This window comes from Misgurnus anguillicaudatus, chromosome 21, assembly GCF_027580225.2.
Source record: "Misgurnus anguillicaudatus chromosome 21, ASM2758022v2, whole genome shotgun sequence".
Classification (NCBI taxonomy): Eukaryota; Metazoa; Chordata; class Actinopteri; order Cypriniformes; family Cobitidae; genus Misgurnus; species Misgurnus anguillicaudatus.
Genome location: NC_073357.2, coordinates 7379115 through 7401261, shown reverse-complemented (window position 1 = coordinate 7401261; position 22147 = coordinate 7379115). Strand labels below are relative to the sequence as shown.

At 38.1% G+C, this 22147-nt stretch overlaps 2 protein-coding genes across 2 annotated transcripts; both read right to left on the bottom strand.

The window, feature by feature from the left end:
- Positions 1-48: 48 nt before the first annotated feature.
- Positions 49-4965, bottom strand: pdcd7 (programmed cell death 7). The gene is made up of 5 exons (XM_055183554.2): positions 3774-4965; positions 3496-3634; positions 2259-2489; positions 433-520; positions 49-351 (listed from the first exon to the last, which is right to left on the bottom strand). Exons 1-5 carry the CDS (start codon positions 4710-4712, stop codon positions 231-233), a joined length of 1518 nt encoding a protein of 505 aa, XP_055039529.2. The 5' UTR covers positions 4713-4965; the 3' UTR covers positions 49-230.
- A 2497-nt stretch (positions 4966-7462) lies between these two features.
- On the bottom strand, positions 7463-21639 carry clpxa (caseinolytic mitochondrial matrix peptidase chaperone subunit Xa). Its single transcript, XM_073859886.1, has 14 exons — positions 21312-21639; positions 20602-20753; positions 20386-20503; positions 18122-18276; positions 17875-18037; positions 14644-14685; positions 13705-13880; positions 13367-13532; positions 13178-13266; positions 12653-12817; positions 11596-11898; positions 11272-11363; positions 11005-11112; positions 7463-8672 (listed from the first exon to the last, which is right to left on the bottom strand). The coding sequence occupies exons 1-14, from the start codon at positions 21364-21366 to the stop codon at positions 8582-8584; spliced, it is 1875 nt and encodes a 624-aa protein (XP_073715987.1). The 5' UTR covers positions 21367-21639; the 3' UTR covers positions 7463-8581.
- Between the last annotated feature and the right edge of the window lie 508 nt (positions 21640-22147).

Genomic DNA, 22147 nt, shown 5'->3' with positions numbered 1-22147 from the left:
TTTTCTGTCAAGTAGAAAACTGTCATATGAAATATTTCATCAAAAAAATAAATGTGTCGATCTGATTTTATTTATAAACAACGGAGAGAGCATCCTAAGCAGATCACATGTGAGAGGGTCTTCTGATCATCCTTTATATCAAATATATTAAAAACTCCTGGTGCAGAAGTCAAATCCAATTTAAAAGTTATTTTCCTAGATGAAATAATAGTCATTTGGTTAAAGTAGTGTTATTTCTCCAGAGCCGTAGCCCAGATGTCATCTGAAGGCTGGTCGGGGAGAACCCATCCCTGAGGAACAGCGCTACCGTCCGGGTGTTCTGCGGGAACCAGGAACTGATCCCATTCCCTCCTGTCAAAGGCCATAAAAATTCGATATTTACGCAGTTATTTTTAGTTGTTTGCAAAAGTTATTTTTGGTTAGAAAACAAACCTTATTTGTATTAGCGCAGGAAGGGAGCGCTCCGCCTGTGTGTAGTAATCGTGGAAGGGCTGAAGAGGATGATCGGGTGGTAATTCAGCTTTGGAAACAGACAGAAACATACTGTAAAAGACTTACAATTACACATTTTTTTTGTATTTGAACTTGTGTGCTGTTTGTGACACTCCTTTCATTTATCATTGAGTATGCATGACAAATACTGCCAACCTGTGGTGCCTGGACCAGAAACTGTATTTTTATATCCATCAATAACCCCTTTAACCCCTCTTAAAGTTCTGTTCAGGGTCTGTGAAACCCAAAGGACATGGCAAAATAAATAAATTCAGGATCCCTGTTATAGTTTGTTTGTGATAAAGACCAGCTGACTCTACATTTTGCCTTGCGTGTAAAGCCTGTATGGGAATTGTATGGGGCTTGTGTCTTGTCTCGTGGTGTATTCACACCAGACGCGAATGAAGCGTTAAGCGCAAGTGATTTACATGTTAAGTCAATGCAAAGACGCAATAAACATCCCTTTGGGCTAATGACGCAAATTGCATAAGTGATGCAGCGCGAATTGAACGTAACACGTAATTCACGCTAGTTCAAAAATTTGAACTTTTGCGGATATTTGAGCCACGTTAACCAATCAGGAGCTTGCTCTGGTAGTGACGTGATTACGACTTAGCGAGCTGAGGCTTAAATACAAAACAACAATGGAGGACAAAATCAACATCACTGTATGTGGACACCCAGAGCTGTACGACACATCTTTGTACTTTTATAGAAACAGGAATAAAAAGGATCTTGCTTGGGAAAAAGTGACTGAGGAGGTCAGACAATCTGGTAAGTTGTATAAAACGCTCTTTACCCAATTTGAGCTAAATATATACCGTATTTTTCGGGTCTATAAGCCGATTTTTTCCTAACTTTTTTCAATACAGCCGCAAAAGTCCGCCATATGCTGCTTCTGTATTTATGTAATTCAGGGGATTGAGTGATGCGGAATGATAAGTATGAGAACTTCACGCTAGTTGGCTTGTTCAGTTAATTTAGACTATTCAACCTTCCAGGTAAGTTCTGTGTGCTATGGTTTATCGTTTAAATAACTGATAGTATTACTTTAACATACAGACATCTACTCAGCCTGCTGTTGTTTAGTAGAATAACTTGCCTTTCCATATTAAATGTCTGTTCTTCGGATTGGATTTTGTGATATAATTTTCTAAATAAACTCAACGTATAGTCCACTGCGACTTGTATAGTCCACTGCGACTTGTATATGTATTTCATCTTAATAACGCATTTTTGAATGATGCGGCTAATACTACTGTGTAGTTTATAGTCCGGAAAGTACGGTAAATAAATAAATGAATGGATAAATGAATAAATATCTGATGCCCAGAATGCCAGACATTTTGACGCGCGAATGCCAGACATTTTGACGCGCGAATGCCAGACATTTTGACGGCAGAATGCCAAAAAATTTTTTACGTGCGAATGCCAAAAAAAAATTTACGCACGAATTTCAAACACGAATGCCGCAAATTTCACACGCGAATGCCGCAAATTTCACACGCGAATGCCGCAAATTTTAAACGCGAATGATGCAAATTTCACACGCGAATGCAGCAAATTTCACATGCGAATGCCGCAAATTTCACACGCGAATGCCGCAAATTTTAAACGCGAATGACGCAAATTTCACACACGAATGACGTGAATTTCGCGTGCGAATGATTACAAATGTTCAATCGTATAACTACACGCAAATTGTTCATCCGTGTCTGGTGTAGACGCACAGTCAGTATATGTACTGTATTTAAACCCCTAGTTACCTCCAAACAGCATCGACTCGACCTCTCTCTTCTTCTGCAACAGCTTCTCCTTTTCTTTTTTCTGACGTTTCTCCCGATCACGTTTCCGCTCTTCCTCCTGCTCGCCCTCTAGCATTACCCTCAAAGCTTTCTCCTCTACGGCATAGACAGCTGTGCGTTTTTGGATCAAGCTCCTCAGACGCTCCAGGTGACCCTCAAATGTCACATCACTCTCCTTTTCTGGGAACAGGCCTGTTTGAGAAAAAAAAAAAGAAAGAACGATCATTCAGTTGTATGTATTCATGACACGTTGATCTGTTAACACGTCACTATTGCATTACGGGGTTGTTTCCCGGACAGAGATAAGTCCTAGACTAAAATAAATGTAAGAGCTGTCCAAACTGAAAACAACTTGCACTGACATATCTTAAAATACATCAGTGCCCTTTGTTTTGCCTCAAACTAACTTAAAACTAGTTATATTTCATAATAATATTTCATAAGGCCTAGTCCTGGCTTAAGCTAATCCCTTTCCGGGAAACCACCCCTATATGTACCAGACAAGGTGATCAGATGTGGTTTATTTTAACATTTTAACACTGGCAGTTCTGGCTCCAAATTTTGATTGGATAAGCTGCATTTAAAGTCATTGTAAAATGAGCAATAATTTTTCAGTAATATATACTGCAGTAATAAACAGGCAACAGTTGCCAAACAGATAACAAATTATTTCACGTTGTCACACCACAGAAAAATTTGTTAATAATCACCCAGACAAATGTGAATGATAAAAAAACACCAAGAAAATAAAATATGTTATTAAAATCTTGGAAAAACAGGCAGGATTCTCTGCTCTCAAACGCTGGGGCACTGAAACCACGCCCACTGGCTGGAAATCTGCCGTCTGGCTTTCCAATATCGCTACAATTGAAATGAATGCTTACGTCGCGATTGTGTTAGTGGTGTGGCCATGCTCATTGGCTCAAGTGCGTAATCAAGCAACCGATTTAGCCCCGCCCATATTATCCTGATTTTTCGCATTTGCATTTCATCAGCTAATTTGCATTTTAAAGGACACACCCACAAAGTGGCAATTTTTACATGTTATAATAAATTATCTGTTGGGTATTTTGAGCTAAAACTTCACATATGTACTCTGGGGACACCAAAGATATATTTTACATTTTAAAAAATCTCTTAATATGACACCTTTAAATGCCTGGTGGTGCATTGTATCAACACTAAATCAATGCTTTACCTCTTCTGGCGGCAGCCTCTTTCCGAAGTTTTCTCAGCTTTTCCAGGGATTTAAGTATGTCCTGCATTCTCTTGGAATCTGCTTGTTTCTTTCTGACTTCTGAAAGCACAGCGTCAGCCGCCAGCTTCAACTCTTTCTCCTACATTAGAACAAAATGCATGCTTTATATCAATAATATCTACTATTCCATTCACATTGACATCCATGTGTGTGTGCATTTGCATTCAATACTCGTGCGCCCCCTGTTGGAAGAAACACTTTACAAATCTTGCTCTCACCCTGTTTTTCTCCTCCACTTCTTGAAGGCGTTTAATCTGCCATTTATCCACCTCCGCCTTCCGTTCAGCTCTTCTAGCCTCTTGTTCTTGCTTCTCCTCTCTTTCCTCCATCTTTCTTCTCCTTACTCTTGCTCTTTTCTTACTGATCAGCAGCAGTTTCCTCTGGATGCTGCAGAAAAGCTCAGGGTCCTTCAGGTCTGTCATACTCTCCTGTATGATGTTCTTCAACTCTGTGGCTCTCGAGAGCATTTCAGTCCAAACACTTTCGTTCTCCAAGTTCTCCTTCAACATCTGACACACTGCATTTAACTCAGACACCATGTGAACGGTCCCATATAGCTTCTTTTTAAACTGAGAAATTGAAAGTTTAGGCTTTGGAGGCTCGAGTGGTTGATGTTTTCCTCTCTGAAGCAGGAAACTCTGAAGCCACTGCTCATCTCTCAACCGCTGCCTTGATTCTTCATCTGATGCTGAGATGCTCTTGGCTTGGTCCTGGTAGTCATCTGGCCACGGTCTGTTAGCGATTGGGTAGTTCTGGTTGCTGGAGGCGTCTGGCCTAAAGCTGGACTGATATGATGTTGGAGCTGAATGTTGGTTTGGTGGGAAGTGTCCCCTGAAATGGGAGTTTGGGGGAGTCCACTGGTTTTGAGTCCACTGTTGTTTGTCATTGTATTGGGGTGGTTCAAGGGTTGGAGGTGGTCTGCTGGGGTCAAAGGCTGGATACGGTGCACCAGGGTTCACGGTTGGGAAAGGTGGCCACTGATGCTGTGCTGTCGTCGGTGGTGGTGGGTGCTGATACATGCTCCATGTGTTTCCAGGTCCGGGTGCTGGAGGTATTGGTGGTGGTCCTGTATAAACTCCGCTGTCTAAACCCGCTGGGTTATTAAAGGGAGGCGGCGGAAGATTTGTGTAACTGTATTGTTGAGAGTTATCCATCATTTCATCGTAAAATATGACGCTAAAGCAGTCAGCTGTAACGCGCTTACAGGCTGCTTCTCGAAAGCGGAAGTTGTGAGGGAAACGCTTCTAGTACGCCTTCAAAATAAAACCGTTACAAATCATTACGAGTCTTCAAATTTTAATTAAAAGTTAGAGGAGGTAATGGAACATATGTTTGAATACGACATTAATGTTGTGTTAAATTACAAAAGAATATTTTATAAAAAGGAGATGTGTTTGACTTGAAGGAAATGAAGCCCTGCGATTGGCAGAAAGATGACATCACGGTACCGCGAGATCACGTCAAAAGCTCAGCTATTAAATCACTCTCGCGATACTCTCATGTCATAGCCTCAGAGTCGGTCTGCGCGCGTGTGTAAAATAATGGATTTATATATTTATTTAATTCAGCCTTTGTGTCCCTCGCTGTATAAATCAGTTTATTCAAAGCATTATTCTCAAATTTTAATGTATTTTGAGCAATACTCTATTTTATGATATAACGTTATTTGGTTATTACGTTTTATACGTCGTTTTTGTTTAATATATCACCTAATTTGTAATGAAACTATCATCTATGATTTGGTGATTTTCTGCTCAATTTCACCTAATAATATTTATCTGATAAAATGATTATTATATTCTTAGCTAGATAATCTAATTTTGTTCATTTAACTGCCAAATTAAAGAGTTAAATTGTGATATGCACCACTTTTAAATAAATATAACTCTGGCATTCTTTGGTCTAAAGCAAAATCCCCATCTCTTTTTTAAAAAGACACCTTAAGGTTTTTTCACGAGTTGTGAATATTAATTAAAAAATAATCAGTGTTGGGGAAGGTTACTTTTAAACGTAATGCATTACAATATTAAGTTACTCCCAAAAAAGTAACTAATTGCGTTACTTAGTTACTTTTTATGGAAAGTAGTGCTTATGTTACTTTTGCGTTACTTTTTCTTGGTTGAGGCTTGATCTCTTTCAGATCTTGCAGGTGTTTTTATAACCGAAAAGTTCTGCATACAGAAATTGCATATTTCATCACAAAAATGTCAAACTCTGACCTGCTATCACAGTTTCTGGCTGTTCCCACACAGGAGTGTAGGCATAGAGTGCATAATGTGACTACGTTTAGTTTAATTCAGTACATCTTTTTTATTGAATGAATTAAACTAAAAAAAGTAACTTGCATTACTTTTTTGAAAAAGTAACTACAATTTTTATGTGTACATTTAAAAAGTAATGTGTTACTTTACTCGTTACTTCAGAAAAGTAATATTATTACGTAATGCACTTTACTTGTAATGTGTTACCCCCAACACTGAAAATAATTATAACAGTTTAAATCTATTTTAATAAATAATGCAATAAGGTATTTTATATTTAAAAACATAAAAATGAAAACGGTTTACACCAGAAATTAAATAAATAAATACAGCCACAAGTTTAGTCTCAACTAAACCAAAATTTCAAGTTTAAATCAGAAAAAAATGTGGTTTCTATCACACTTTTAGTGGTTTTACCAACAAAGGCCACTAGGTGTCAACAGTTAGCTGCATAATCTTGTCACAAATTAATAAATTACTGTCAGTGCATTATTATTATTGCAAAGATGTTTTGAAATATGAAAATTACATCCTTAGAGCTTTCCAATGATATAGTTTGTCAAGATTATTCCAGATTTATAGGGAAATTGTGTTATAAATTAAGTGTTATAAACATATAATCATTCATATGTATTCCTACGGGGTCAGTGACATTTTAAAAAAATGACATGAAAACTGCATTCCTAGAGCTTTCCAACAATATATAGTTTGTCAAGATTATTTCAGGTTTATAGAATATTTACAAATAAATATGTAATAACGCCTTAGGCCCATCTGTTGGCCGGTGACATTTTAGAAATTACTAAGAAACAGTACGTAAGAAATTTATATCAATTAATCATAAAATGGCCCTGATGTGTCACTAGACATTAAGAAATCATTTTCATTTCAAATACTTATATCACTGACAATAGTGGTCCGGACAGGATATTGTCATTTAAAAAGTGGAGTTGCAGCCCTCAACTGATGTTTATGTTGTCATGTTGTGTATTGGTCACCAGTTGTGTGATTGCAGAACCAGTGTTAGCCAATCCTTTTTTTGTGAGTTTTTTTGTGATTGTTGCGGGCAAAAATCCTCGATTTTGCGGCACATTTTCTTAAAAATGCGATGGAATATGCGGGATATTTATGCAATTTATGCGATGGAATTGTGGGAATTTGCGAAAATTGCGAAACTTGCATAAACTGCATAAACTTGCAAAAGCTGCAATGATGTTCACGTCACAATCACGTCACTTCATAACGTTCCCATGGCAATAGAGGACACAGCTGCGCTTTTAGGAAGTAAATGCAACATTTTTCAACTTTCTGCTAATATATATGTGACTTTTTGCTACGAAAATGCGGAGATTATGAAATCATGCAAGCCCCGCATATTTTGTGCGCGGAAATATGTAATTAATACGGCGAATGTGCGTCGTATTTGGAAAAAATGTAGCCCCGCATAAATATGCGGACTTTGGCTGATTATGCAATTTTTCTGGAGAGACTGGTTAGCCACAAGTTTTGTTATTGCAGTACCAGTTTTGGCCACAATCCTACATACTGTTCCTTTAATACGAAAAGACAAAAAAAATTTAAATATGTAATGTCAAACGTCCCACCTGTGGGACAGTGACAGTTAAAGGGTTTTAACCACACAGACACATTATTTTCAATTTATTCCATACAAAAGTGAACTTATCCCACTTTGTACTTAATTTGAGTTTAATATACCCTCTAACAAACAATAAAAAATACACACTTTTATTACAATTTAAGTAGAAGAGAACATTATTCATATTTCCATGGTGAGATGTTGTTCATGAATTACCCAGGAGAATTGGTAAATAGCTTACTGTGTAGAGAAAGCCACTGCACTGTCACTGAACCTGTTTCCAAGTGAAGTCGCTTGTTTTACACTTTTGTGATTGGCCTATACAGATCAATCCACTGTTCGGCTGTTTTGTGAATAAGGGAAATTATGACACAACGATCCGACATCAGATTATAACAGACATGTCCATGAAATATCCTCTAAACCCATTTACTGATTTTTTTTAACCTAAACACAATAGCAGCTTGAGTTTAATAGCGTAACCGGACATGAAAAAAACCTTGCTTCAATCTAAACAACAAAGAAAAAAAATTGCCAAATTTATGTAAATTCACTCACATGAACCCTAATTTAATTTAATAGACCTTATAAGCAACAATACTGCAGAATGAGATGATTTAGTTGTAATTGTGGTTCAACTACAAAAAATGTTTAGTATTGGAAAACATTTTATGCAGTCATTGAGTGATTGATTAGGTTCATAGAGATGAACCTTAGTTAGGACATCTATTAATAGTACTGTCTGCCGAGTATAACCAGTGCATGACCAAATGTGTAATTCTACTCCAAGCAGGGCAAAGTGTGACATAAAGTATCTGAAGTCAAAATATATTACTGTACGTTAATGAGCCCTCCTTAGCTTTCATCTCTGTTGTCAAAACAATCAAACAGTTCATAAAAATCACTTGCATCATCAAGTTATTAAGAATAAAATAAAATGTTTTTTTTTACATTTCACGAGGATTAGCTCTCTCGAAGAGGCATGGTGTCAGGGGCATTCGCTTGCTTTCAAACACTAAGCCATAATTCATTACTATGAAGGTAGAAGTGGGTGTTAAGGATTACAATTTTCCAAAGTGACTAACAAATCATCACAGGCGTACAGTGAGTAACTCGACTTGGAAATGGACCCTTAGAAGAAGATGAGCTGGCTAAATGATCGGTGACTTTAGTTTTTAGCTGCATCGACTTGTCTTGGCCAGTTTTCCTCTTCAATCCCAGAATCATACTCCTCCTCGGAGGACTCTTTAGCTGCAGCTCTGAAAGGAGGGAAAACCAAAAAGTTAAGGAAAAAAAATCAATTACGTATGTACAAGCCCTTAACCGGAGTCCACAGATTTATTTTTACTTGTTTATGTAACATTTGTGGATAGAAAACATAAACGTGACTCGTGCTGTCTAATGGTGCGTTTACGCCAGCGTATGTTTTCAATTGTTTCCAATGGAGCCGTTTTTTCTATGCAGAGTTGAAAAATGTTCAACTTTGGGTGAAACGTTTAGCGCGGCGCGAATGAGGCGTTTAGCGCGGCGCGAATGAGGCGTTTAGCGCGGCCCGAATGAGGCGTTTAGCGCGGCGCGAATTGAGCATCTGGCGCAGTACGCCCGAATGGTGCTTTTTGTGCATTTTGCGTTTGACGCCCGAGTTGAAAATTTTGAACTTTGGCGGATTTTTGTGCCGCGTTAACATATCAGGAGCCTGCTTGCTGCTGCGGCGGCAGCCCCGCCCGGAGTCACTCATTCAACATGAAGGAACGCTTGATATTGTCCGTGAGCAGTCACCCGGAGATATACGATATGCTCTTATTTCTATAGCGACAGGAATAAAAAGGACCTCGCTTGGAAGAGTGTCAGTGAGGACATTGGGCAAGCTAGTAAGTTGTAAATACTCCTTTTACTTTTGAGTCACATGACGTTTATCGACCCGCGGCATTCCCTGCCGTTTTTTAAACCTAAAACAAAAGTAAAAGTTGACCAAATACAAATCGGTAACTCTCTCAATAAATGCGCAATCAACATCAGCCATCTTGCAAACAGACAACAGGCGTCAAATGCTTGCTTTTTCCATGCGTCTACTTCGCTCTAGATGCGCAAATGCATTCAAACTGTTCAAGCGGCAAACTAGGCGCGATAAACGCGTTTTTAACGCCTTAAACGCGGATGGTGTAAACGCAGCATTAGCTAAAAAAAGAGCCCAAAGTCGACATCCGCGCTGTATTCAGTCGCGTTTTAACACTTTGGTGTACACGCCCCCTTAATGAGTCAGAATGCATACAGTCTAAGGGGCTAATCACACCAAACGCTTGGAAATGCAAGGGGTGACACACTGCCTTTTTCTAAAAAATAGCAGTGCAACCCGGCTTTTTATATTGCTAGGCAACGTGCGAGTCAGCTGTCTTGTCAATCAAATATTGAAGCGTGAGCGCTCTTTTGCTGTTAACTGTCACATTAGCAGAAACTTTAAAAGTGGGCGCTTGCTCTGACCTTATTTGAGGGTGAGAGGTGCACAAACACGCAGGAGAGAATGAGTGAGTTGAGTCCGGTTGATCTAAACAACTGTAAACATCCGTCACCACAACGTAAGGCCCGCCTCTCCCCTTATTCGATTGGTCAATGGAAAGACGCGAATGACGTCGGGTGCTTTTCTGCTCTCAACGTTCCTTTAAAAGCGTGTGCTGCGGCCGGCGGCAAAAACCACAAGCCGTTCGGCGCGCATAAACAGCGCGCAAACGCTCCCTGCCCATAGAAAATTATTCAAAAAAGGCGCCTGCAACTGCCATAAACGCACTTGGTGTGATTGGCCCCTAATATAGAACTACAGGCAAAAGAATGTTGATTTTGGTAAAATTCAAAGAGTGTTTTTATTAAAAATAAGTACTTTCAGACTCCGTCTAGTGATCCCAATGCAACAAATAATAATTACATATCTAAAATTATCTTTCTTTGTAGGTTTTTTGAGAGGTGTTATGAATACAAAGGATGCGTGAAAAGCACTTGTGCGTCTGAGATTTTGGTTTCGGTTTTAAAACATGCAGAAATGAGAAAATAAACTGTGGGCCTGCTTGATGTTACAGGAGTTATTAAATGAGATAAGACACGAATACGATCTTAATCACTCTTAGTTTAACTAGATTTTTCTCAAAATTTACATCAGACAGGTGTAGCTATGTCATTTTCTGTCAGATTTAAACAAATCATTCATCATTTTAAAGATTTTTTAATAGAGAATGTGAAAATAATATAACAAATAATAAAACAATATAACAACAATAAAAAAAATTTAAAAAGTAACTATAAAAACAAGTTGCATGCCCATTGCAATGTTATTGCCCTTATCAATATGCAAACCCTGGGTTTACAAATATGCAGTGTTAAGATTATGAAACCTAAATTCCCAGTATTAATAATAACCCAGAGTAAATGAACAGTGCGCAACATGGAAAAGCATTAACCCAGGATTAACCCATTAATTTGACTTTAAAAAAGATCCTTAGGAACTAAACAGCCACAAAAGATTTGACTAAAAGCAGGACATAAAATAGTCCTTAAATGTATTATACAGTTATACAAGAACCTTATCATGTGTCCTCTCACCTTATGTATTGCGGTTGTGCTTTTCCCTTAACCACATCCTGGGTCAACTCCACAGCCACAATATCAGAATGTGGTACTTCAAACATTGGATCTAGCAGCAGTTTTTCCTATTTGATAAGTATTATATTACATTATTGCTTTAATAATTGAATGCAATAAAATGATTAAAAAATACAATGATTATTATCCCACAATATATTTACTTATAATACAAAGGCTTGTGCCTCGGAACAACAAAAAAACTTGAAAGCAAACAGCAGTTTTTCCATTATGGATCTAAGTCCACGGGCACCGGTTTTACGTTCCAAAGCCAATTTGGCGATGGCTCTCAGGGCTTCAGGCGTCACATTCAGATCACACTACAGCAAAGATGCATAGTGTATTTAGAAACATTTAAAGATTCAGTCTGTATTTGCGCTATATTTTTATTACGTCTTCATTGAAAGCACAATAAATATCTGCCTATATTAATAAATAATGATAGGGAAATAGTACAGAAATAGTTCAGTGATTTCCAAAAGATGTCTTTGAACATTTAAGGGTCGATTTTATTTAAAAATAGATAAATGCGTTCGAATATTTGGTACAAACCTTGTCCATGCTGAAGAGAGCCTGATACTGAGGCACGACAGCATTGCGGGGCTCCGTGAGGATTCGGACGAGCGTCTCCTCATCCAGACTGTGCAGTGGAACGACAACGGGAAGACGTCCAACAAACTCTGGGATCATGCCAAACTCAATGAGGTCTCTAGCCTCCACATGTTTCAGAAGCCTGTCCTTCTCCTCGATCTCGGCCACAGCATCCACCTCACCACCTGTGCTGTTGGCAAGGTCGGCCGCTGCTGCTGCCCTTCTGCCTTTTCCCATGTTAGATGGCGTTCCGAATCCAAGGTACTACACGTGGAATATAAAGTGTCATATATATATTCTTAGGCACTGAATTTGTAAGTACATACAATGGAACTTTCCCGGCTCATTACTTTTCAATATCCTTAAACATTTCCTAACTCTTGAGAAAGTTTCTGAAATGTGGTCTGGAGGGCACATACAGCTGTGTTGTGTATATAACAGTGAAAACTAATGCAATGTAATAACCTAAAGGAAGAATGTACAAAACAACAAAGGGCCCAACATTGATACTTGCGGAACACCATACTTTACCAGCTCTAGATTGGACAACTCATTCTGAACACAAAGTGGTCTGATTGATAAGATAAAAGCCAGTTTAAGGTACTGCCAATCAGAAAACGACACTGACTTTCAAGGCAGCCTTAAGGCCGTTTCACACGGTACGCGGCAAGCAGAAAAATCGGCGCGCGGCTACAGCTTTTCTCATGTATTGAAAGCATTTTGTGAAGCATTTAGTGCAAATACGTTTATCTTCAACGACGCTTGCCATGAAGTGTCATGTCCGGAGAAGGGACAGGATTTTGGGTGCGCGAGCAAGGCACGCCATTGTTTTGCCGCTTTCCGCACGTCACCTACTGAAAAAGAACTAAACACTCCCAGTTGCCACGTACCGTGTGAAACGCCCTTTAAAATTCTGTTCTGCTCTATAACTTCTAAGTTGACAATGATTAATATTTATTTTGTTCTAATGTGAATGAAACCTCTTTGTCATGTGTTAATGTTAGTTTTTATAACACACCTTCTCATTCTTTCTTCTGCTGATGATTCGGTCAAGCCCATTAAATGCCCCAGATGCTACAAACAGGATGTTGGTGGTATCGACTTGCACAGTTTCTCCTCTCAGCTTCCTTGTGTTTTTCTCAGGAACATTAACAATGGTTCCTTCTAGGAGTTTGAGCAAACCCTACAGAAGATAAAAAAAGTGTTTTTTCTCACAATCAGATTTCTGATTTAAATGAAACCAGACTTAAATTTGTTTTGGCACATTAGATTTTACAAAATGCATAAAGCCTCAAGTCAAGTTATTTGGTAAGGTTTCCTGGGCACTGAAATGCTGGAGATGAGACTCAAAATTGTAAACATTGGACTAAAATTTGACAATTTCATGGCACATATAATAAGATAAAAGAACAAAAGTAAAAGTTTTATATTTTTTATTCTTAGTCCAAAAGATCAGTTTTGAAAAACAATAAGGAATTATATACAATGTGGATGCAAACGTATCCGAGTTGTGTTATGATTTGATTCATATTTAATCACAGACCTGCTGCACTCCTTCTCCTCCCACATCCCTCAACTGATGGATGCCAGGAACACTGCCAATCTTGTCCACTTCATCCAAAAACACAATGCCTGAAAGAATTTCCCATCTTTTTAAACATTTGTATTAAACCATAGATCTGTACAATAGAATTTCTGGGCAAACTAGTCTGAAATATATTATAGGCGTTACCTTGCTGAGCTTTCTCAACGACATAGTTGGCGTCCTGTAAAAGTTTTGCGATGACTGACTCGATGTCCTCTCCCACATATCCCGCCTGGGTAAGAGTGGTACAGTCACAGATGGCAAAGGGAACGTCCAGGCATTTGGCCAGCGTTTGGGCCAAAAGGGTTTTCCCTGTAACACAACTCAGTTAAGTTTGCGTTTTCTTCACAATCCTCAGCCAATTATACATTTTTAAATTATATTCTGGTTAAGTTGATATTGCTTTCACTTAACATCAATTCTCTGCAATCAGCATAGAAATCACTGTTCATAAACCAGTTACACAACACGAAAAGGGTTTTCCCGGAGCCGGTGGGACCCAGTAGCACAATGTTACTCTTTTCTAGTTTGATGTCAGTGTGTGTGGAGTCCAGCACTTCTCCTCCTCGCTTTTCTTGAGGTGTCTGCTGGTTTAACTGCTGTTGCATGGAGGCACCCAAAGCGTTTCCATGAGGACTGATCCCAGCGATCTGGAGAAGCTCTAGACAAATTAAACACATACATTATCTGGGTGCAAAACAAAGTTGTTAACATCAGCGACATGTTAAAGACAATAACTTTGACTTGAAAATGAAAAAATGGCACTTCTGCTGAAACTGCATAATTTTTTTGGTTGTTATCAACGTAAATGGAGGTTTGTCTGTGTACACGTTTTTGGATTTAACAGTGCATAGATAAAATGAACGTTTTTATCACACTTGTCATGATAACCCATATGTTAATTAGCATATAATATAATTTTACTGTTTATATCCTTCTGATAGACTTGCACTGTACGTGAATCGCTGTTGAAAAACAACTTTTGTTTGATTTTACAATCTTTCCTTATGTAACTGACAATATGTTAAGGTTAACTTTTATTGAACCAGTAACGTGTTGCTAGGTACAGTAAATCATAAATGATCAACTCTATAATTCATACAGCAACAAGAGTGATGTATACGACAGCATATAACTATAAAAATATGTAATATATCTCACTAGTAATATTGTACACACTGTTAACTGCTGGGGTCAGCGTATTTAGTATGCACAGCTGCTGTGTTTAAGGATTGAAAGGCATATCCTAAACATAACAAAAGCAAACAACAGCCTGGATGAACAAACCAGCAGTCAAACTGGGTTACTAGGATGCTGGGAAGACATGCCGGTATACATACTATTACATGCATTTGAATCTATATAAAGTTTAAACGATGCCACTAGTCTAAATGAACGCATGTACAAGGAAAACAGACACTTACTTGTAAACCTGTATTCGTCCTCTCGTCGTCTGAGCTCTAGCTCTATAGAGAAAGGAGGACAATTATGAAGATATCACTACTAACTTCACAATACAAAAAAAAAACTTGTTCCTAAAGCTAGAAGTATAGTTTTTATGCATATAAAGGGTAAGGGTAATGTAAACCTTTATTACCAAGCTTGTTTATTGCACAAATGCCAAATCACAACAAATGAGAACTTGCAAACAGACATCATCATATTAAAATGTTAATGTATAGATTATAATGGACATTCATCTCTATATTAGGAAGATGAAAACAGCACACAAATGAGTTATATTGGATTCTGAAAAAAATTTTTTAGCTGCTTCCAACTAGGAATAACAAGTACAAATATAGGAACTTTATAGTGTACACCACACGAACTTTATAGCGAAACACGCTAGATGTGTGGTGGGAACTTAGGGAATCCTCAAACATGAGATGATATTAAGTTAATGCCCTCGGCATGTATTACATTCATCGAATAGTTTTGTTTCAAATCCGCTTAATCCTGGCCTCAGGTCATTTAGAAATACAGGTTTGTTGGCAGAAACCACAAAAGCAACAATCTGTAGATTTTTACCGCTAGAGGTCGCTATTACACAACACCACAATAATGTGGCATTCACACCAGATGCGGAAGAGGCAGCAAGCATGAGTGATTTACTTGTTCAGTCAATTTACATGTTAAACGAATGGGAAATGCGCAAGTTGAAAAATCTGAACATTGGCGGATATTCGCATCACGTTAACCAATCAAGAGCTTGCTCTAGCACCTAGTGACATGATTACAGGGAGCGAGCGGATCCGCAAAAGCCCCTCACATCACGCGAATTTCTGCGTGAATGTTTTGAATGACTAGAATTTCACGAGCGAATGAAGCGAGTAAACTCAAAATGTTCAAACGTCCAACTACGCACGAATAGCACGTTTTTGCCGCCTCTACCACGGCTGGTGTGAACGCACAGTGTTAAAGGCGAAGCTCAACCGTGGGTTCACACCAGCCGCGTTTGAGGCGTCAAATTCGCGTATACCGCGTCTAGTTTGCCGCTTGAACATTTTAAATTTGCTCGCTTCATTCGCGTGTGAAATTCTAGTCATCGAGACATTCACACGGAAATTCCCGTCATGGGAGGGGCTTCTGTGACTCCGCTCACTTCCTGTAATTACGTCACTACTAGAGCAAGCTCTTGATTGGTTAATGCGCGTTTTTCTGCCAAAGTTCAAATTGTTTAACTCGCGGGTTTCCCGCAGCAACGCTCAATTCATGCTAAACACATGAATGAGGCAGAATCGCGTCTACTTTGCTAAATGCCTCATTCACGCCGCGAGACCTCCAGACGCATGTCAGCTAGGGCTGCACGATAAATCGCATGCAATACCACGCGCATCACGTCAGTAATGCCGGTTCCTTGATTAGTATTAAATCGCCATCAGCTGTTTTCAGATGGCGCGACATTAACTGCACAGAGCCGTAGTTCCCTGACAATTTGGGCCATATCGCATACATATCGCAGGCGATACGTCCGCGATAATTAATGCGAAATTGCCCTGATTGTCAGGGAACTACGGCTCTGTGCAGTTAAAGCTGCTCCATCTGAAAACAGCTGATGGCAATTTAATACTAATCAAGGAACCGGCATTATTGACGTGATGCGCGTGACAAACACATGCGATTTATCGTGCAGCCCTAATGTCAGCGCATCTTTACATTGACTTAACATTGAAATCACTCTCGCTTGACGCCTCTACCGCGGCTGGTCTGAACGTAGCATAATGACGTTATAAAAGAGAGTGAAAATCCTTGGGAAGTTTTGGGATAATGTAAGTACACAACTGCATTAAGTATATATCACACTGTGCAAGTTGTTTTTGGATATTTTATTACAAAAATCTTGTAAATCGTGGCTTTAAAGATGGAATACGTAAAATTCGCCACTAGATGGCGCCAAAACGGCAATATCAATAAATTACGTTGATTAATGATGCTCTGAAGCAGCATGGAATTATGGGATTTGTAGTCTTTAACTCAACCGCTGATGGCCATTAATCAGACGCGAACGAGAAATCACGTTAACGGATAAGGTAATTAAGTCTTATAAACGTTGCGTTTGATGACATCATTTTATTTCAATATAAAATGTTATATTTGATGTTTAAAACGAAATTGTTAGTCATAGATGTTACAGTATGAGTCAAAATTCGTGTGTTAACACAGCACAGAGTTAAGTGTTCAAACTTACAATCTAAAATGATTTTTCACATAATGTATTGACAGTACAAATCTTATTGATGTCTTTATGATGTAAAATTATGATAGACTGTACAGTACCAAACTCTACTCTATTAGTAAGTGTCTTATTGCTGTACAATACTTGATGTGCATTATATTGTCCGCGGGAAAACGCACTGATTACAGTCTACACACTAATCTTTTGATCAATATAATAGCATACGATTTTTAAAGAGTTACGAATCAAAACAACTCACCCGTCGCGTTAAACACAAGCAAGATCAGCATCTCTGTCTAGTTAAATGTTGTCGTGAAGCTCTCTCTATACAGATAATGCAACACCCATATTAATCCTCATTATTTTTCTCGTCTTGTTCCAAACTCTTCTTGGGTCGTTTGGTTGGCCCGTACGCTTACAGGAGCTGTCTTTGCTGACACAACCAGCGGCAGACGGTAAAGAGTAATCTTAGTCCATAAACAAGCGTGCAGCCCGACCGGCGCTAACGCATACTTTCGCATTTGTACACGACACTGTTGTCATGTGCTTTTTACGTCAGTAAAGGTGGTAACAAAGGGTCACGTGGATATTAACGTCATTGACAGGAGACTGCACTGCCCCGTGTTAATGTTTTGAATGGCAATTTTCTCACGATTTACAAGTAGTTGAAAACATTACAGATATTGATAGTAATCAGTTGGACAAAATATTTAACACTGGCCTAGTGGTTTTTTAGATATTTTACTGCAAAAATCTTACAAATTGCACCTTTAAGAGTATGGTAAAAATGCTCATTTACAAAACACCATGTCAGACGCACTAATCTTAAACGCACCAAAAGCCACGAAATTTTTCTCTGTTTCCCACTTATACAGTGAAACCTTTCTGAGGATACCAAAGTGAATATATATCCAGCGTAAAACTAATATACAAACTGAATATGTGCTTTGCAGGCGTTTTTTTATTCAGCAGTACAAACCTCGAGGGGTAAGAGAGGCCTGTTTTTCCACCTCCATCTGCTGGGTTCTGGTGCCTGCCGGCATGTTGTTGTAGATGCGTTTGTAATGGTTGTACACGGCCACTGAAAGAACCTTCTTAGCATGATCCTGACCCACAACATACTTATCAAGATAAGCATAGATCTGCAGAAAAACAAAAACAGAGGTCACATGGTAACCATGACCAGAGGTCATACTGTAAAACCTCAAAGTTTATTGAACTCGTACCTTTTTAGGTGGTGGAGGGGGTTTCTGCTGGAAAGCCAACTTGACGGCCTCCGCCGCCGACTCCGGGTCTTTACTCAAGCTCTTCTTGGTGTCGGTTTCAGAAAGCACCACAAAAAAGTGGTGACATTTTTCACATTTCACAAAGCGGGTTGATGCTGCCAAAGAGAATTAACATCTTATACAGAGCCAACGGTTTTTATATAATGAAACAAAATCCTGCCTGGTCCTGCCTTCAAGCGCACCTAGCGATATATTGTTTCTGCATGAATTCATGTGAAAATATGTTATGTAAAAATATTGAATGGATGATCTGAATAGCTATAAATAAATAAACATAGCACATGCATCCCCGTTTACACGACTAGTGCAAATGACATAGCAATGAAGGATCATGAGTCATTATCATGTAACTATAAGCTCTCTGTCACTTTCAGTTCAACACGAAATTATTCAAATACAACACTGCCATATTAAATTACTTTGCAAAATCGTTTACACCAAATTACGGCAGAATTGCCTTCTACCATCTTAAATGTTGACTAGTGATAGACCCATATATTGCAGTGACCGATATTTGCCATTTTTTATTATCAGCCAATAAATCTTTCTGTTCCTTAAATTTGTTGTTCCTAAAGCCCAGAGTATAGTTTATACATTTAGGCGAATGCATGCGCACAGTCAAACGCACAGCCTTGCAAAGCATAGTTTATACGTATACACAGACTTCGATGCATGTGCATTGCGACAAAATGCAATACGTCTACTGGGCAGCACACTACATTCTCATATACGCGCATGCGCGACCTACACGTACGATGTACGTGCGATTACATGTACAGCAGTGCACATACATGTACTATTCTGATGATGAAATTTGAATGCGGGCCCTCACCCATGCGTAAAAACTGTATTTCCAGCTTAATGAAAAATCAGTCAAATGTAAAGCCAAAGTCTGATAGACAGTAAAATTACCTATTATTATTCACTTATTATTAACGTAATTTTATGTTGTGTTACACAAAGCAAAAGAAAAGTCTTATTCAAACAATACCATGAAGTGTCAACTCCGCAGTACAGGGGATATGTCTTGTAAAAAAAAAATTCTAATTTACTGCTAATTAATTTTTTGTCATATCAGCCTCATTGCTTTCTCAATATCGGTCACGGCCATATCAGTCAACTACTATTGACACATCCCTTTCAATTTCACATAGGGTATCAATAAAGATACAGATTGGGTTTCCATCACCCTGAATTTATGTGCATTTTAAAGTATCGCATCAGAAACGAGAATAGCATTCACTTAATTCGCAAAAAAGTTTTTACGTTCGCTTTAGGTGGTTTTTGACTTGTGCGAAAAAGAGTAAATGCAAATAATGGAAGATGGAAACAAATTTTTTTTTTTTGTGAATTTTGAAAAGATTTGTTTCACGTTTGGATGAAAACCCAGCTACTGTTTCCCACAGGTAAATATGACATTTGCTTCATATGACTTTTTTCTTTAACAAAGGATTCACATAACTCGTCTGGGTAATATACTAATGCCGCAATAGCTAGCCTGTCTGGAACCGAGCATATATTAAAATTTTCTGTGTTTCCCCTGCTTCTTTTAATGTAAAGCTGATTTGAAACAATTACCAATTGTGAAAAGCGCTATATAAATACAATTGAATTGAATTTGCACGTAACTTGAAACTGCAATGTCTTCACTTAACGGCTATATTAAAAGATGCATAAATAACTTGCCTAAACAATTAGGTCAATAACAAGGGTCTCTGACCTTTTTGTAAGCAAGACCTTTTTTGTTTTATTTGTTGATTTTATTTTACTTGTTGATGTGTTTTATGATTGTTTAAAATTTCAATATACACAAAAGAAGCTAAGCTAAAATAAAAATTATGTAATAAATAAATATTAAAATTGAGGCTATTTTAGAATGTGCTTTGGCGAGCATTTGGGCAACTCTCAGACTCCGTGCGGGCAACCATGTTGGTGACCACTGGTCTGTTATATCTGAAAATGTTTTACTCTAAACATTTACTTTTAAAAAACCACTTCGCTACTTCAGGCACCACTAGAAAAGCAACAACTACATGATTTATATTTAGCACTGAACAGTTAGTCCCGTGTACACTCTGCCCTAGTTACACATGCTCAAGGACAGATGAAACCACAACTATTTGGAAAGGTCAGTAAAAACCGTAATCTCCTCGCACACAGCAGATAAACATTTACACGGATAACCGTAAAAATGAAGTACTCACAAACAAATGTTTCAACGTGTGTGCAAGGATCTCCACATTTGGGGCATCGCAGCTGACTTCCTCCTTTGCCCGAGTTATTCGAATTGGTTCTTTTTCCACTTCCGTCACCAACAGATTTCTGACAAGGAAAACAAGGTAATGAATGTCCATTGTGGCCGGGTTAATCATTTCTCACGGTGCCTTGTTGACAGACAACACAAAGTTGATTAGTATTACCTTCCCACCATCTCCATCTTTTATCCCATCTTTCGAAGCGTAATACACGGCTGTCTCCGAGAAGGACCTGATAGGGATACGACGTGACACTCGAACCTCGTGAGCTGCCGGCCGGCTCAGTGACAGTAACTGGACTCTGGATCCTGATATTCCTGTCATAAGCACAAAAAATAGGAATTGAATAAATGCCAAAAATTACACTTTGTTAGAACAGAGTTTGTATAATAGGAAAATGTGTTTAAGTGTTGGTATTTGGAAATACACTTTTTATAAATAAAGTCAAATATTAAGGTATTGATAGAGATTTTGTATATTAATGACTTTAGGACAAGCCATAAATTAGATCATAAATTACTGGTGATAAATGTATGTTAAGTTGTGTATGTACATTTTAATAAATATTTGGTTACAATATTTACTGTACACTATTGCATCACACATTAAACAGAGTCCACTCTTCACAATATTGCTTCATATTTTTTGCATCAATTCTTGACTGTCAACTGTCTAATATTTTGTACCATATATTCACTTTTTAAAACTGGTTCTTATTTTAAATGTACTCTATAAATATGTATTATTATTGTTGTTGTTATAGGTCACTCGCATGTTAGCCACCTAGCAGTAACAGTGCTAAGCAATCCAACTAGCCTAAGTAACAAACACACGTAGATATAATATAAAAAACACAAACATAACTCTTTTCTTACCTTTATGAGCTGAATTTAAGATATTTCTAGCCGCTGAAACACATGTACACGACATGTTTCGGGTTTGTTTGTTTTTTAACTGTTGTTTTGTTCGGGTGAATCTGAGGAGCGCTGGATGTTAGCGCTAGCTGATAGCTAACCAACTGAAATCCATTCAATACAGGCCCGAACGATAAATGACGTACAAACGAAACTACTTGTGACTACAATAACAATCAATCAAAGATATTAATATATTGAATATGTTATTTTTGGAAGCGGTTACACGCGGTTGGTCTAAAGACACGTTGTTATCTGATCTAGATACTGTTATAATGAAGTAAACAACCGATGATCATTTGAGTGGAAGAATCGATCTGTGAATCACCTGATTCAAAGAGTCAGTGCGTACGTGCTAAACTGTCGGGTGTTTTATAAACCTTATTATTATGTAATATTGACATGCAGGATAAATGATTGCTAAGCATAAATTATCGTATTCTCTTGCTCGGTGATTCAGTTTACTGCTGAATCAACCGGTTTGCGGAGGTTTCTGATGGGTCTTAAAGCCGTCCTATTTAAAGCCGCCGGCCATTTTTTATACCATACTGTCTGTTATATAATATATTGCTTATTAATCCAAAATGTCTGTATGTCTTTGTGCTTTGTAAAACTTTAACAAAAGTATTGGAGGGGTGTGCAACCAATTCTAATGGTTGAAACTCCTGCCGGACACATTTTTGTCAAATAACCTTGGATCACGTAAAAGACACTTACTATGATATTGTCACAATTTCTAGGAAACATAACTATGAATACACATGGATATATAAAAATAATTATATTAGTACACCAGA

Excerpts from the sequence above, each read along its gene's own strand:
- pdcd7 (XM_055183554.2), bottom strand. The coding sequence starts at position 4,712 with ATGATGGATAACTCTCAACAATACAGTTACACAAATCTTCCGCCGCCT. Across the intron at positions 2,490-3,495 it reads AGAGGCTGCCGCCAGAAGAG|GCCTGTTCCCAGAAAAGGAG; the intron begins GTAAAGCATTGA and ends TTTCTCAAACAG. Across the intron at positions 521-2,258 it reads CGAGTCGATGCTGTTTGGAG|CTGAATTACCACCCGATCAT; the intron begins GTAACTAGGGGT and ends CTGTTTCCAAAG.
- clpxa (XM_073859886.1), bottom strand. The coding sequence starts at position 21,366 with ATGTCGTGTACATGTGTTTCAGCGGCTAGAAATATCTTAAATTCAGCT. Across the intron at positions 12,818-13,177 it reads GAGGAGAAGGAGTGCAGCAG|GGTTTGCTCAAACTCCTAGA; the intron begins GTCTGTGATTAA and ends TATCTTCTGTAG. Across the intron at positions 11,899-12,652 it reads GCAGAAGAAAGAATGAGAAG|TACCTTGGATTCGGAACGCC; the intron begins GTGTGTTATAAA and ends TTCCACGTGTAG.